This window comes from Protomyctophum bolini, assembly GCF_963924005.1.
Source record: "Protomyctophum bolini genome assembly, chromosome: 21".
Lineage (NCBI taxonomy): Eukaryota > Metazoa > Chordata > Actinopteri > Myctophiformes > Myctophidae > Protomyctophum > Protomyctophum bolini.
In genome coordinates this window covers 26232642-26248795 of record NC_137882.1, presented here as the reverse complement: position 1 = coordinate 26248795, position 16154 = coordinate 26232642, and the positions used below count along the sequence as shown (strand labels likewise).

At 43.2% G+C, this 16154-nt stretch overlaps 1 protein-coding gene across 3 annotated transcripts in view; it reads left to right on the top strand.

Annotated features, from left to right (window-relative positions):
• The first annotated feature begins 433 nt into the window (after window positions 1–433).
• nup58 (nucleoporin 58) overlaps window positions 434–16154 on the top strand; it is a 29862-nt gene continuing 14141 nt past the window's right edge. For 2 of the 3 annotated variants that reach the window (XM_080794371.1, XM_080794369.1), the window contains exons 1-11: window positions 434–922; window positions 2383–2540; window positions 3258–3290; window positions 3503–3778; window positions 4248–4410; window positions 7130–7195; window positions 7900–8074; window positions 9446–9525; window positions 10712–10830; window positions 12429–12511; window positions 13850–14054. In XM_080794371.1, the coding sequence (XP_080650497.1) occupies window positions 822–922; window positions 2383–2540; window positions 3258–3290; window positions 3503–3778; window positions 4248–4410; window positions 7130–7195; window positions 7900–8074; window positions 9446–9525; window positions 10712–10830; window positions 12429–12511; window positions 13850–14054 (1459 nt within the window). In that variant the 5' untranslated portion in view covers window positions 434–821. The remainder of the gene's footprint in view (window positions 923–2382; window positions 2541–3257; window positions 3291–3502; window positions 3779–4247; window positions 4411–7129; window positions 7196–7899; window positions 8075–9445; window positions 9526–10711; window positions 10831–12428; window positions 12512–13849; window positions 14055–16154) is intronic. The other variant, XM_080794370.1, reaches the window with a different exon arrangement.

Genomic DNA, 16154 nt, shown 5'->3' with positions numbered 1-16154 from the left:
TTTGCCATGTCCGATTATAATAAGCGACGCTTGGCTTGTTATTCAGTAAAATTGCGTAAGGGTTATTGTCTTTTGGGCTTGTTTCTAAAGTGTAGTTGCTTATTTTGGGCTTGTTTCATAATGTTGTCAACACATTGTCATTGTCAATGACCTCCAGATGAATGTATCCAACTAATGACCCAAACATATGTTATGCCAGGAATTCCCCCATACTGCCATACAAGATGTGTTGTTAATTGTTAAAATGTTTCAAGGAAATTTTGTCACTTTTTTTTGAAAATAGCAGATCTACGTTGTGAGCTTGTAGATCGTCTATTTTCAAATAGACCATGTCAGGCTTCTTTAGGGCTTGTTTTCATGGACCTGATTTGCCTATTTCTCTCACACAATCTGGCAACACTGCTGCAGGCGCATGCTCGTTACGTTACAGCCAGCAGGAAATAACGATATTATGTTTGCGAGCGCGGAATAGAAAAACAGACACCATGCGAACAGTAAACTTTTTTTTTACATCTCTAAGCTAATAAACGGGTCGGTGTGTGAGTCAGACTGGAGACAAAGCCGTAACAATAGGTTTAAATCCCATTTTAGAGCATGATTTCTGCACGTATTTGACCGCTATCAACGTATAGCTGCCTGCTGGCGGCTCACGCGGGGCAGCACTCAGAAGCTAGCTTAGCGAAGCTAGGGAAGCTACACGCTATAGGCGGCCTGGGCTAACAACAGACTATAGACCCCGGTTCTGGGGCCTTCTCTCCCCGGGTTGATACACGTCGACTGTCCGCCAGTCTGGTGGTGGTGGTGAAGCACCAACAACCATCATGTCCGGCTTTAACTTCGGCGCGGCGGCCCCGGGGACGCTCGGTGCCCCCGCCGCCGCCGGAGGAGGAGGCTTCGCGTTCGGAGGAGCCCCGACCAACAGGTATAATATTATAATATAAAGCAGTGGTTCCCAAACTTTTTCATGTCAAGGACAAGGAGGACCCCTCACATTGACACTAATAAATAATCAGCCCTGCGGACCCCCCCATTTGAAAAGACATGCCAGGGACGATGGGACCCCAGATTATTACTGCTCTAGCAGTGATTCTCAACCCGTCTAATTTCAAGGACCCCCAGTTTGACATGCATTAGTCTACTCTACGCGGAGTACGGACCCCCATTTAATGGTATTTCTATCTCTGGGTCCCTTTATACTAGTGTAAAATCAATGTTAATTTGACTCTGAGAGTGTACAAATGTGTACACTCAGACTAAGAGTTACAGTCCCATAAGGGTCCATGATTTGGTTCCAAACTATCATGCCTCAAGGACCCCTGGGGCCCCCACGGACCCCACTTTGGGAACCACTGATGCAAAGACCCGTTGCAGAACCGCTAATCTCTAAAAATGGATCACTTTTAACTGCTATAGTGTCATAAAGAAAATATACACAAGCTAACGTTTTGAAGAGCATGTTCTGCATGCCAGTGTTTGTTTAAGGTAGACTAGACTTGTGTACAGGTGAGGTACATGAGAGTAAAACTGGTTTTCGTTCAGCTTCCTCCAGACAATGTAGCAGCAAAGGTAGTTAAGTAGTAATAGCGATGATGATGATGATGATGATGATGAGAACACAAACGCACACAAAAAACATGTTCCATCCATCCACCCCTACAGTAGCTGTGTGAACTATGGAGAAAATAGTGTTTTGATTGTGGGCCCCCTTATAAATGCACTGTGTATTTTACAATGCTGTTATTGCACTGTATCGTAGACGCCCAACTGCAATCAAAGATGCTCCCAGTATGTTGGTTTGTGGCTGTGTGTGGAATACGTATAATGATAATTCATATTGAATGTCGCCCAAGCCTAGCTGTTATTGCCGGTGATATTGTGCAGGGGGGATGCTATAGGCACACCAGTCTTAGTAGTGGTGCTGCCGGTCCACGGTAGAACAATCTAACAAATATGAAGTCTTGAAAAGACAAAGGTGGCCGCCGTACATACACCCGTAGCCAAAGTGCAGATACTTTATTAGAATAGGACGCAGAGAATAAAAACCCGGTAATTACCGGCAATATTGCCAGGTCAATTCACGATACAGATTCCTAGACCACTGATTGCCAATGCTTTGACAAATATATTGTCAGAAATGTGAAAGTTCCCAAATCAATTTGAAAAACTTGTGGATAACATTTAAATGAAAAGCAAGGGAACAAATAATTTGTAGATGGATGAATGCAAAAAAAATCCCCCCCATATATTGATATGATTATCAGCAAGGAATTTGATACGACTATTGCCATATCTATTTAATTGAACCCACCCCTACTTATCGGGTGCTTTTGGAATGAACAAGCTTGTAACGCGTTGATGTTGTCTCGTCTTCCAACTGTGTAGTGCACCTGCTGCGACGGCTGGCTTCAGTTTCGGCAGTGCTTTGGGCCAGGCAGCGGCTGTGAATCCTGCCGCCAACGCCGCCGCTGCCCCGGCCATGGGTCTCGGAGGCAGTCTCTTCAGTCAGAAACCTGCCGGGGGTTTCTCCTTTAATACACCTGGTAAACACACACACACATGCATGTTCACACAAGCAAACTTCTAGCAGTAAAGGGTCAGGGGGACACCCCAAATCACCCTTTTCTAAGATTTTAACAAATAATTGTTTGATAGGGGAACAATGCTCCGTTCTATGTTCTATTGCTTTATTTTTACTGCCTGTCTTTGGACATTGCACATAGGAGTAAAAAAAAAGACTCATTATTGCACTGAATGATTGTTATATAGGTCTGGAAATTGGGTTAAATATTCTGGAAACGTAACGTTTTGGAAATGCATTGGTAAAAATGTGTGGGGAGTTGGGAACGCTGTAAATAAATAATATAATTGAAACCTGGAGTCTTCAAGAGAGAGAGAGAGAGATGAAGCAGGGACCACCACTACATAACATTGTGTTGCAGATTAATTTATTATTATTATTATTAATTTAATTTATTAATTTTCATAGGCATCGGTGTGTGTTGGATTCATGGTGGTGTGTGTAACCACTTAAATCCCCCAATACTTTGGTAAATGAAGTATTGAGGTAAACCTTTCACACTGTACTTGGTCTGCTCTTTTTTTCCCCCTCTACACCAGAACCTTTTGCCAAAAAAATAGTCACGCTTCTGGATCTGCTCTTTTTTGGCTAAAGTTCTCACACGAATTGGGACGCTATAGCTCAAGTGGTTAAATCAAATAGGATGTAAAACAAATAAATAATTATGTTTCCGTTTCAGGTGCAGCTGCTCCCAATACTGGCCTTACACTGGGTAAGTTTTCGGGTTCTTAGGAAATGAATGACAAAAGGATATAAGATTGAAAATCAGTGCCTGTAAATCCTCAGGCAGCTAGTCCTATTTGTAGCCTCCCACACCTGTGTGCAGTGAGCAAGCTGCCTGCCACTCAGCCTTGATTGCTGGATTGGCAGTGAGTCTCCATGGGCCTTTTGACAGATACACTCCACTCTTTTCTTCCCCCCCAGGCACTCCAGCCTCTTCGGCCGCCGGCACCACAGGCTTCAGCTTGGCCTTCAACAAGCCTTCCGCTTCCGCCGCGCCTTTCTCCCTCACCATGACCTCCGCCGCGTCGGCGGTGCCCGCGGGCCTGACGCTGGGCTCCGTGCTGGCCTCCACGGCCCCGCAGCAGCAGCCCGCCAACACGGGCTTCAGCCTGGGCCTCGCGGGCATGGCGGGCATGGGCGGCATGGCCACCAGCGCCGCCCCCACGCTGGGCGCGAGCCTCTTCAGCAACACGCTGGGTGAGATTACACACGTACACACACGCAACAAATTACCACAATTTAGGCATTCATTAGCCCCATATGTGCTCATTCTGTAGCTCCGAGATGAGGTCACACACTGGGACCCTCCCACACCGCGTTTCAGAAACGGCGCAAGTTTCCACAATACACGTTTCTTACCCTTTTCGCCCACAATGAATCCAAAACATGAAGGGGCAGAAAGGGTTTACACTAATTCAACCTTAACAACGCCCAAGAAAATCCAACTAGCCATTTGAACCGAGCCTTTACGTCCCGTCTTTTGTCAGTCGCTTCCATGTTTTTCAAGGAAGTTGAAAAGCTTTAGCGCCTCCCCTGGTCTCCAACTGACTCAGTTCACTCGACATGCACACGCACGACACAGGACATTGCTGGTTGTAGGAGTGGTTGCACCACTCAAAAAAAGTACAGTCACTAAGCTATAGCCGTGTGTGTGTTCGTTCTCCAGGTTTGGGGCAGATGCAGAACACTCTTGGTGGCGGCGGCTTGACGTTGGGTTCTTTGATGGCTACAGCGGCGCCCGCGGCACCCAGCAGCCTCGGCCTGGGCGGGATCGACTTCAGCACCTCCTCCGAGAAGAAGAACGACAAGTCGTCTGGAGCCAATCCTCAGTAAGAAGAGCATGTCTACTTACTCTGATGTATAGAGCACTGTTGATTTCCTCGACTAAAACGTTGAGTACCTTTTTTCACTGACGAAAACTAACTGGAAACTAAATTAAAACTAAGCTAAAACTGACAAAACTCAAGGCCTATTCATAGTCTGGATTTTCGGTGGTTAGGTGACCACCGCTCCGGTGGTGAGGTGACACCGGAGCTGAAATATAACGTTGAACGGTGGTGAGTAAAAACAGAGAAGGGCTGGAGCGGCGGCTCAGTGACGTCATGTTGTAGTTCGGTGGTCACCTAACCACCGAAAATCCAGACTATATGTATGAGCCTTAAATGTATTGACAAATTCGTCAACGAATAAAAACTAGACTAAACTGTTAGGAAAGGGACTAGTGGATAAGAGATGCAGTATAAGTAAAAGGCACAAGTCATTTTACACTTGGTTGCATGCTGAAAATAGCCAATCTACAAGCACGCAACGCGTTGTGAGCTTGTAGATCGGCTATTTTCAGCAAGCGTAAAATCAGCCATTCACCCATTTAGACCTGACACAAGATTCTACAAATGTCTTCTAAATCATGACAGTTTTCTGAAAAACCTATGTTTCTGGGTCAGTGGTTCTCAAACATTGTCATGTCAAGAATTATCTGTATTTGGCCACCGACACCCCCATCTGAAAATATGTTGTCCTGGCGGGGACTCCCCCAGAAGCAAAGATTTGAGTTAAAAACATTAGCGCTGAAAGAATATATTCCAAGATTTGCAGCACATTTTCATGACTTTTCAAAAAACTTTTCAAAAATCTACAAGGTCATAGCTATGACCTTGTAGATCTGCTATTTTTCAATAGCTAAAGCATAACATAATGAATTTAATCAACTATAGTTAGTCAACTAGACTAAAACATTTCAGATGACTAGTAAAATGTGACTAAATCTAAGTAGAGCACGCGTTGCTGCCCTATCTCCATATTATAACTTCCTGTGTTTTCTTTTCTCCGTAAATTATCACACTACAACGTCACACACAAGCATCAGCAGCAGCGCGTTGTGAGCTTGTAGATCTGCTACTTTTGAATTTGAATCCTGAAAAGTAACAGTTTTATTATTTTCATAATCCATTTAGGGCTGCAACTATCTATTTTCTATCTTCTAATCCATAACATTTTTGATGAATTGAATAAGGAGAAGTTAACCGTTATTTTGGTTAAACCATTTATATTCTTTTGAATATGTATGTAAACTATTTACAATTTAGGCATTTAGCAGACACTTGTAAGTCCATAGTGATTTACAATAAGCAAGGACAACACAAAGTAATCCATCAAATGCAGAGAAATGGTAATCTGGGATCTTATCAACTAAGGTCACATTCCCACCCAATACTTCGGTAGACTCAATGCGAATGGGCGGAGAAGTTGGGATTCTTGCATATTTAATTTGCTGCGGTTTGCCTTCACACTGTCATCCGCAGCAATTGGAAACGCAGCAGGGGGGACCTTTATCAATGTGTTCCATTCATAAACTAGCATACACAGTGAAATCTATGGTGATAAAATTATACTCATCATAACGTGCATGTGTCGTGCCGTCTGGGACTGGACCCCCCCCTCTCTCTCTCACAATACGCATGCAGCCATGCACTGTTCTTTTGGGCATGGAGGCACAGCGCTGAGCGCACTGATATAACAGACACCAGTGCAAAATGTTTACAAGTTTATCGAGATGAAAGTCCCTGCTCCCCAGTCCCCACACAGTGACAGCACTCCATGTTTACGGCACGCACAGACAGACAGAATATTCTGTAGGCTATAATGCACTGCATCGTTTTTATGTGTTTCCTTAAGCAATTGATTAATGTACTCGTCCTCATTTCGATCAGGGCTTCAGTCTCCTCATTCGACCACGTCTATTTATCCACGGTAACAGGACATCTTTGCGCTGCGTAAAATATACCTTCTCCGTCTCCAACTGTGTTCAGCTCCTCACCCGCCACATTGTTTGCTTCATATCCTTTATTTACTGCGGATTGCATTCACACCTGCACCGAATCGTAATCAAGTGCAATTGGAAGCGAAGCGAAACCCCCATTTTTGCTCGGAGTAGAATGCGGTTCTTTGATACGCATTAGGATTCGAATGAGCCTTCACACCTGCCAAACGAAGTGCACTTTCTGACAATGCGCAGCAGGATTCGTTTTAATCGCAGCAAAGCTTTCTGGTGTGAATGTCACCTAACTGATCTATTAAATCAATTAGTCTGATTAGCCAGCCCAATTGTAATTTTGTCAAACGTGTTTTAATTACTTAGAAAATAAAAGAACAATCTCACGCTTGTCTTCAATTTGCTTCATTGTTATAACTACAGTAGTAAAATGTTACTAAGCAGCATAGTAACATGATAAACAACAATTATGATAGGAAATAAAGAAAACGGTTATCTTGATACATTTGTACATACATTTTGATTTGATTGTAATTGCTGTGTTGTGCCTTTTTTTTTTAAATACTGTTTTTATTGGGCATTTTTGTAAGACAATTTCAGATTTAGACAATGATAATAAGTAATTCAGTTAAATAAAAATGAAAAAAATAGTGTTGTGCCTTTTGATTTGGCAACGTAAACGTATGTTTTCTCATGCCAATGAAGCCAATTGAATTGACCGTTAGCTCCCAGAAGTTCAGTGACTTGTGATTGACAGTTGTCATTCTTTTTTTCAGGGACAGCAAAGCCTTGAAAGACGAGAACCTGCCTCCAGTCATCTGTCAGGATGTGGAAAACTTCCAGTAAGTTTCTCTGCTCTCAGTTATTCAATATATTTGCACCCTTAAACTTAGCTGTAAATAAAGTATTTGCTTGACTCTCTAACAATGCCCAATTTCTGGAAAATGTCTTGTATTGTGCCTCTCCCCAAGAAGCCTGGAGCCACTGAACTAAAAGGCTTCAGGCTTTTCCATTTTGGGAAAGTGTTTTGAAAGAGTTATAAGCAGACAAATCACAGCGATGGTTTCTAACAGCTTAGATCATCTCCAATTTGCTTATACAAGTCAGAGAGGAACTATCAGCCTGTTTAACACCCTCAGCATATAGTTTTGCAGAACTACCTACAAGGACAGGTTGCATAGGAAAGAACGGTCAACTGAAAGAAAAGAAGTGGTCCCGCTGCACACTAGAGCTCTGCACAGGTCCAAAGAAATGGTCCCGAAATTTATCTGTGACATTTTACAGTTTCCGACGCTTTCCAAAAAACACAGGAAAACCAAATCCGAATGGATATGTGACAATTTCGTCGAATTCCGACCCGTTCCGAGCTTTCTTTTAAATGCGGCACCACGCCCCGACCGAGATCAGATTATTTCCGACATCCCGAGAGACCCCGGCAGATCTAATCGGATCGTAACCCAGTTCAATGAAATGAATCCAATCGTAAGCCCTCTGAATCGGAAATCGAATCGTCACCGTCTTCTACATCGTCTCCTCTTCTCCATAGGAAGTTTGTGAAGGAGCAGAAGCAGGTCCACGAGGACATCAGTCGGATGTCCTCCAAGGCCATGGCCAAGGTCCAGGACGACATCAAGAGCCTCAAGCAGCTGCTGTCCGTCAGCGCCAGCGGGCTGCAGCGGCAGGCGCTGGCCATTGACAAGCTGAAGCAGGAGACGGCACAGGTGAACGCACGCACACACACACACACACACACACGCACACGCACACGCACACACGCACGCACAGGTGCAGAGCAAGGTTATAATAGTTTAGTTTTTTTCATTATAGTTTAGTTTTAGTTAGTTTTGACATTCAGTCTTTCTAATTCAGTTAGTTTTAGTTAGTTTTTAGAGCGGGTTTGCTAGTTTTTATTTATTTATTTATTTTTATTTTAGTAATAATTTAGTTTTCAGGTTTTTTCGTACTTTCGTACATTTGTGGGTTAGGGTTGGCGTGGCTACATGCTGCCGTACGGTGCTGAAAACTGCCGTAAAACCTGTTGGAGAAATGAGGAAATGAATCCAATGAATTTAGAAGGATTACATTATAAATATCCGAAAGGCATATACATATTGATAAAAACTAAAACTACGGCTATTTTGTCTATAATTTCAGTTAGTTTTGAGGACACACACTTTCAGTTTAGTTAGCGTTTTTTAATTTATTTTTAGTTTTTATTAGTTTCAGTTAACTAAAATGTTTTTTTAATTCTAGTTTTCGTTTTTAAGTGGTGCAACCACTTCTACATCCAGCTTTGTCCACCTGTGTACCTGTGTACCTGTGTGTCTTTGAGCCTGAGTATGTTACTTATTTATACCAGAAGGGGGCGCCAGAAACAGAGAGAGGGGTAGTGCTGTGTCTCTAATGAGATAGAGAGAGAGAGAGAGGGGGGGGGGGGGGGGGGGAATTGCACCACTTGGTTCACACAGGTGTGATTTTTAGTTAGTTTTAGTTAACTATTATAACCTTGGTGCAGAGATGGGTCATACTGAAGATGGACAAACGGTGGCGAATGCGTGGTTGCGCTGCAGGAGTGAAGCGATTTATTCCTGATGTCCTTGACGGGAAATACGCTAAATAGAATTGTGCGTTTCTTAGTTTACATTTCACATATACCGGTATAGGTGCTATGAAGCCTTGATTAAATATTAATGCTGGTGTTCATATCGAGCAAATTTCAACATATCTTTTTCCGGGTTCTCATGATGACCTGCAATGACCTGCAATGTTAATACTGTGTTTTATTACTGTCGGATTGTACACAGTAGTTGCAGGCAGCCCCAGTTGTGACCCTGTTAACGCATTTTGGGCGTGTTTTAAGCATTATGTAATACTTTAGCTATTGAAACAAGCTCATAGCGTGCCACCGAGCACAAATCTTTGAATACCGGTGTGTATATATTCTTTCAGAAGACTTATTTTATTTGATTAACTTCTCAGCTGAGCGCACTCGCCATTTGGCTGTATCCAAAGCCGTCACGTCATGTCTTCAGTTTATTCACTGTGTGTGTGTTAGTAACTGTTAACGTGACACTCGTCCTCTGCTTCTCCAGGAGTTGAAGAATGCCGACATCGCCCTGCGGACACAGAAGACCCCCCCTGGACTCCAGCATGAGAACACGGCTCCGTCGGAGTAAGGCCTGCTTCATGCTTTGTCTGCACACCTGCTTTTGCAGGCGTGTTACAAAAACAAATCAGAAGAGGCTATGGGAGAACCTGATTTAGATGGGGACACATGATCTGATGCAGGACAATGTCACTGTGACAGAAAGAGACAAGATGGGGTCTGTTCCCAGTGTTGATTTTGTAGACTAAAAATGTCCGTCGACTTTTTTCACTGACGGAAACTAAATGGAAACTACGATGACTAAAGCCAAGACTAAATGTATTGACAATTTTGTCAACAAATTAAAACTAGACTAAAATGTTAGGAAGGGACCAGTGGACAAGAGATCCAGTACAAGTCATTTTACACTTGGTTTAGTCGACTAAAAATCCTATGATATTTAGTCGACTAAAACTAGACTAGCACTAAAACATTCCAGGTGACTAAAATGTGACTAAAACTAAATTAAAACTTTTCAAGAGACTATGACTAACACTAAACTAAAAAATTGCTGCAAAAAAAAACGCTGTCTGTTCCAAACCAGATACTCTGTTGCAACTTGCCACACGCATTTATTCCACTTCCCAGTGGAAGTGGGGGGGAATATGTTGTGAAATCAAAAGTCAGATTCTAAGTGTGGAATTAGGGGGTGAAAAAAGCCTTGTTTTAGGAGGGCGTTCGAGGCATGTAGAAGGGGTTGTGCGCCAGGTCCTACAAAGGCCAGGAAAATCAAACTAGGCAGCCAGGGGCTCGATGCTAATATCAGTGCTCTTCTATTGATGATTGACTCAGCACAGAGTAGCGGTATTCCTTTTTTCAAACCATCACAAAATAAGAAAGAACTGGTGTCCTTGATTTTATAAAATAACTCGAGAAAGAAATATTACCGGGGGCCAAGTAAGTCCCTGCAGTGTCAACGACTGCCGTTTACAGACGTCATATTCAGACCACATTTCTAGGACCCTATAGTGACTAAGTAAATGTCTTAATTTCGCAAAAAGGTAGAATATCAATATAGCACTAACTTACTGAACGCATTAAATGTCTATATAAATAAGAACAAAATTCCAAGTTGGATGTTTTTGTTTTACACAGCATATACTGTACTACTGTATACTGTATTAGGTTTTGTTTCGATTAACGGTATTACCGTGTGTGTGTGTGTGTGTGTGTGTGTGTGTGTGTGTGTGTGTGTGTGTGTGTGTACACACAGTTATTTCCATTGTTTGGTGGAGCAGTTTGAGGTGCAGCTGCAGCAGTACAGGCAGCAGATAGAAGAGCTGGAGAATCACCTGACGACACAGAGCACTGGCTCTCACATCACCCCACAGGGTAAATACTGGCTCTCACAGGCTCTCACATCACCCCACAGGGTAAATACTAAATACTGGCTCTCACATCACCCCACAGGGTAAATACTGGCTCTCACATCACCCCACAGGGTAAATACTGGCTATCGCACTATGAAAATTCTGCAGTTCGTGTTTTAATTGGATGGGTCCAGAGATCACGTGTACAGATTTTTGTGAGATTTGGACAAAATCTGTAGGAGGAAAAGCAAAAAGTGTGTTTTGGACAAAATTTTAAATGGCGGAAATGGGCCCAAGGAATCCAGGGAATTTTTTTTTTTTTACGGTTCAAGAGTTATAAGCCAAAACGTAAAGTTATAGCGCCACCATGAGGCCGACCGATAAAATTAAAAGTATGAATTTATCCTCCAAGTTTTGTAACTATAGTGCGTACAGTCTCCGAGGAAAAAATACTTGAATGTGAATTTTTGCATTTTCCCATTCATGTCAATGGGGAAATTTAATTCACTAATAAATTCATATCAATTAAACTATACAACATGTCTCTTAACAAAATACAAGCACACGATTCCCGATTTTTCCGCTCAATTTGACATATGGCTCAAGTGCATACAGTCAAAACTGTGGGAGGTATAATGCGGCAAACTTTAGTTCCTCCAGTGGAATAATAAAGTGATACAGTTACTAGAGTCTGGTTGCAACCACACTAACTAAGACTAAATGTCTTGACAACTCACGCGATCTGCTATTTTCAGCAAGAGTAAAAACACTAATTACAACGGCATCGAGGCCTGCCAAAATACATTCCAGGTGACTAAAATGTGACTGAAACTAAATTAAAACTATTCAAGAGACTGACTAAAACTAAAATCAAAATGCGCTGCCAAAACAACACTGGTAAGCACAAAGACCCGAGGCTGATTCTACAACATCTTCGTTTTGCTCAAAAACCTATTTTGTTATATCGATGGTGCACTAGTGGTGCTCAAACGTTTTCATGTCAAGGACCCCCAAAATGATATGCATCTGGCCGCAGACACCCCGTCTCACGATATCGTCGTACCAGGGACCCCAAGAAGAACATATTAAAAAATGTGTACTCATTTTCAATTAATCAGTATCACAATACATACGGTATACAATACACCCAGTAGCATCACGAGGTACATTTGCAGAGAAAGGAGGGGTGGGGGCAGAAGATACTAACTATACCATCAAGGAGTTAAACTAAACTCAATTGTATTGCTTTTTTTGTTGTTTTTTTTTTTGTTTTGCGTTTGTGTAGGGAGTCGAGGTCGTTACTTTTGATAGGTCATTCCACAGCATAATGCACATTTCTCCATGTTTGAGCCAGATTATATTATAGTTTAGCTATTGAAAAATGGCAGATCTACAAGCTCAGTGGCGCGCTACGAGCTTGTAGGTCTGCTATTTTTGAAAAATCGTAAAAATGTGGCACAAATCTTTGAATATATATTCTTTCAGAGCGAATGTTTTTTTTATTTCGACGTCGGGCCTAAATGGGGTAACTTCTGTTCAGTTTGTCAATCGTGTGTGTGTGTGTGTGTGTGTGTGTGTGTGTGTGTGTGTGTGTGTGTGTGTGTGTGTGTGTGTGTTCAGACCTGTCCATGGCCATGCAGAAGTTGTACCAGACGTTTGTGGCCCAGGCTGCCCAGCTCCAGTCGGTCCATGAGAACGTCAAGGTAGGATTCTCCAACCTCGTCCTACCACTCTGAAGAAAGTCCTGAGCCTCTCGTGCCCTATCCACCCAAATAATTGGCTAAACGGAGGAGTTGAATGATGATGTGTTGCACCGTTTACCCATTGAAACCGGCAGAGCACCTGTGTCATTTTAGCTACATTATGTAGTAAATGGCTGTCTCTTGAAAATGGCTATCAAAGAAAAGGAACCGCACACTGTGAGAAACTTGCAAAAAGGACATGCAAAAGGACATACAATCTTCTATAAAGCTACGTTGTATAGCAGATATACAAGCTCATATTTTGTAAAAAAAATCTTTGAACATTTGAGCAAATCTTTGAATATATATATATATATATATATATATATATATATATATATATATATATATACATATTCTTTAAAGCGGAACATTAAAGTGTGTGGTACAAACACTTGGCATCCGTTTTCAAACTGACCAGTATCGGATCTACTTGCAATGTGATGGGTTACTGAGTTCCTAGAATTGTTTGCTCCTTTTTAGCTGTTGCAAATGGGCCTTGAAAATAAGATGTCACGCTCAGCTGTTTTGAAGGAACAGGGTGATGGGCGAGTCAGAAGTCACGTGGGACCATTAGACTATACTTCAACTGTAATACAGTCTGTGAACCTGATGCAGACGATACGAGAAAAAAAAGATCTGTCCTGAAAATGAGCAAATCTCTGGGCACAAAATGTACTAAAGGCCTTTCATTTGTCCAACCTGTGCTTCTTTGTCAAGGACTGAAGTGTCAGGCTGTCCCTGAGCGTCTCCATCACACATTAAAAAATACAAATCCTCCAAAAATAGCCGATGTACAAACTCACAAGTCAGCGTGAACACCGAACCGTGAACCGAGTGGCGCGCTATGAGCTTGTAGGTCTGCTATTTTTGAAAAATCGTGGCGCAAATTTGGAAACATTAGGTAGAAACATAGGTATTATCATGATTTAGAAAACATTTTTTTAAATGTCGATGTCAGGCCTAAATGGGTTAAATGACATGGCAAATTGAAACTGTTTAAGATTTGATGCCTTAATAACCCATTTTGCGCGGGAACCCCTTTTGGTGTTAGTATTAGGTTACGTATGCTTTAGCTATTGAAAAACAGCAGATCTACAAGCTCATAGCGCGCCACCGAGTGGCACGCTATGAGCTTGTAGGTCTGCTATTTTGGAAAAATCGAAGAACGACTGACATAGAAACATGGCTTTTTCAGAAAACTGTCAGGATGCAGAAGACATTTTTAGAATCTGATCTCAGGTCAGAATGGGTTGAAAAAAAAAATCTTTCTCCATCTCTCCTCCGTCCCGGGCACAGATCCTGAAGCACCAGTACCTGGGCTACCGGCGCTCCTTCCTCGAGGACTCCACCGACGTGTTCGAGTCCAAGCGCGCCGCCACCCGGAAGTGGCAGAGCGCGTCGCGCCTCACCACGGGACCCGCGCCCTTCACCGGCGTGCCCAACGCCGCCGCGGTCGCCATGGCCGCCACGCTGAGCCACCAGCAGCAGCAGCCGACCTCAGGTCTGACCGCCTTCAAGTTCTAGAAAAAAAAACCTTCAGACACTTTCTGTTCTGACCTCCCCCCCCTCCTACCTAACCTAATTGGTTATCAAAGCAGTTTATTAGGTTGATTAATTACAGCTGGTCCCCCCTTCCCCCTCACCACCACCCTACCCCAGTGTACCCCACCCCTCACCTGAGAGATGATAGGAGGATACCTATTACCAAACAAAGTGAAATGGTATACGGAATACATACACGCCTAGAAAACCCCCAAACTCTGTACATATATAGGACACTGAAATCCTCCCCATAGACGATAACGGAGCGGCCCTTCGCGGCGCGCAAGTTTGCCACGTTGCGAAGTTCAGTTAGAGCCGACTCGGCCCCCGTCCGAGTTGTAAACTGAGATGGACAGAATGGCAAAATTATGTCCAAACCCGAACTCGCCCAGCCACGGTGAAATGGCCGCTTCCGTACTAGTGAAAGCCACGCCCTCCGTCGCGGTCAAAACAGAAGTCAATGTAATTATGTATGGATTTCTGGGGGTTTTCTAGGCGTGTATACGTACTTGAATAGCAATTCTGTGCTATTCGGCTGTGTTTCTGTCTTATTGGGTTTGGAGGATACAGAGAGGGAGGGAGAGCAGAGACGGGACAGGAAACACGCTTTTGGGGGAGAGTATAGTCTCACGTAGCCACACGTTCAAAACATCTCTACGTACTTACTGATGAGGTCTGAAATCCACGTCAGAGTTATGGGGGCGGTTCTTGAAATGTAAAGTTTAAGAACCACATGAGTGTACAACAGGCACCACATCTGGTTCCTTTTGTACCCTAAAGAGTTACAGACCTGGCTGTAATAAAAGGTACCATTTGATACCCTCTCAAGGGACCCCTACTTTAAGAACCAACTTATATCATTATCTATATTTTTTAGCGAATGGGTGGAAACCCTTCTGAAATGAATTCAAACACGGATGCGAACGACTTTTTAGGACCGTCCGTCCTTCATACTGGGGAAGGTAACGAAATCGGTTATCAAAGAAAGTTCATTAGATTTATTAATTACCGCTGGTTTTCTCCGGCAGCCGAGGCCTCTGATCGACTGGCTGATCAAAACAGCCGACGGCTGTGCCAAGTCGGTTTGTCTCTTATAGAGGAGAGCGTAGAGCAAAAACAAAAAAGAGTACGTCAGAAGGAATCAAAGCCCTGTGCCATACCTTGCTACCTCATCTCTAAGCCTCTAAGATCCGAGGGTACAGGTACATGTACTTAAAAGCATGCAATACCGTACCTTACAGTGCCGTGAGTGCATACATACGTTAGTTAGGCAAGGCCTCTGTTGGACATCGGCATCCCCAAACCCTTTCCGTTGTCGGTGTCATGCTGTTACCCCTCTTAAAGGATTTAGGCGATAACCGCATCGCATACAGTGTTTTTAGACTGCGCTGTGCGTCAGTGCCGCACGCCCCAACATGAGCAGATCTGTAAGCTATACACATTGCATGGCATTGTGACCTTGTAGACGGGCTGCTTTCGGTGGGTGACGGAGGATGAATTGGGCATTACCAAACATGTTGTCCCTCTCTGTCACCTTATCTCTCTCTCTCTCTTTCTCACTCTCTGGAATGGGACCGGAGAGGCTGGCTAGCTGGTACAACAGGAGACTGTTTTTTTTAGTCTCCATTCTACTCTACTCTTTATATACAGTGTATATGTATGTAATATATATACACGGACACAAATGAAAGACTTGTCGGGACGCACGCTCAGAATTAATATTTGAAACGTGTCGATTAAAAGTGAAGGAAGGCCGTCTGTGAATCAAAGGTTTGTTGAATCCTTTGATGTTTTTTGCCGTGTGATTTAATTGGGTTTGCTGAATGTTATCAGTCAGGAGCTTGGACGTCTTATGTTTTTTAGAATGTTGGCTAGCTCCGTTTGAGATTTATTAAAATGTAGCTCTTAACTGTTCACAGTTTGCCTGGGGGAAGGGGAGGGGGGGGGGGGGGGGCACTTGCATAGGGATGCTCTGATCGACTATATTATGCCAAACTCTATTTTCAGTACAGGGCTGTTATCCCATTAAGACCCAAGACCAATTCTACAAATGCCTTCT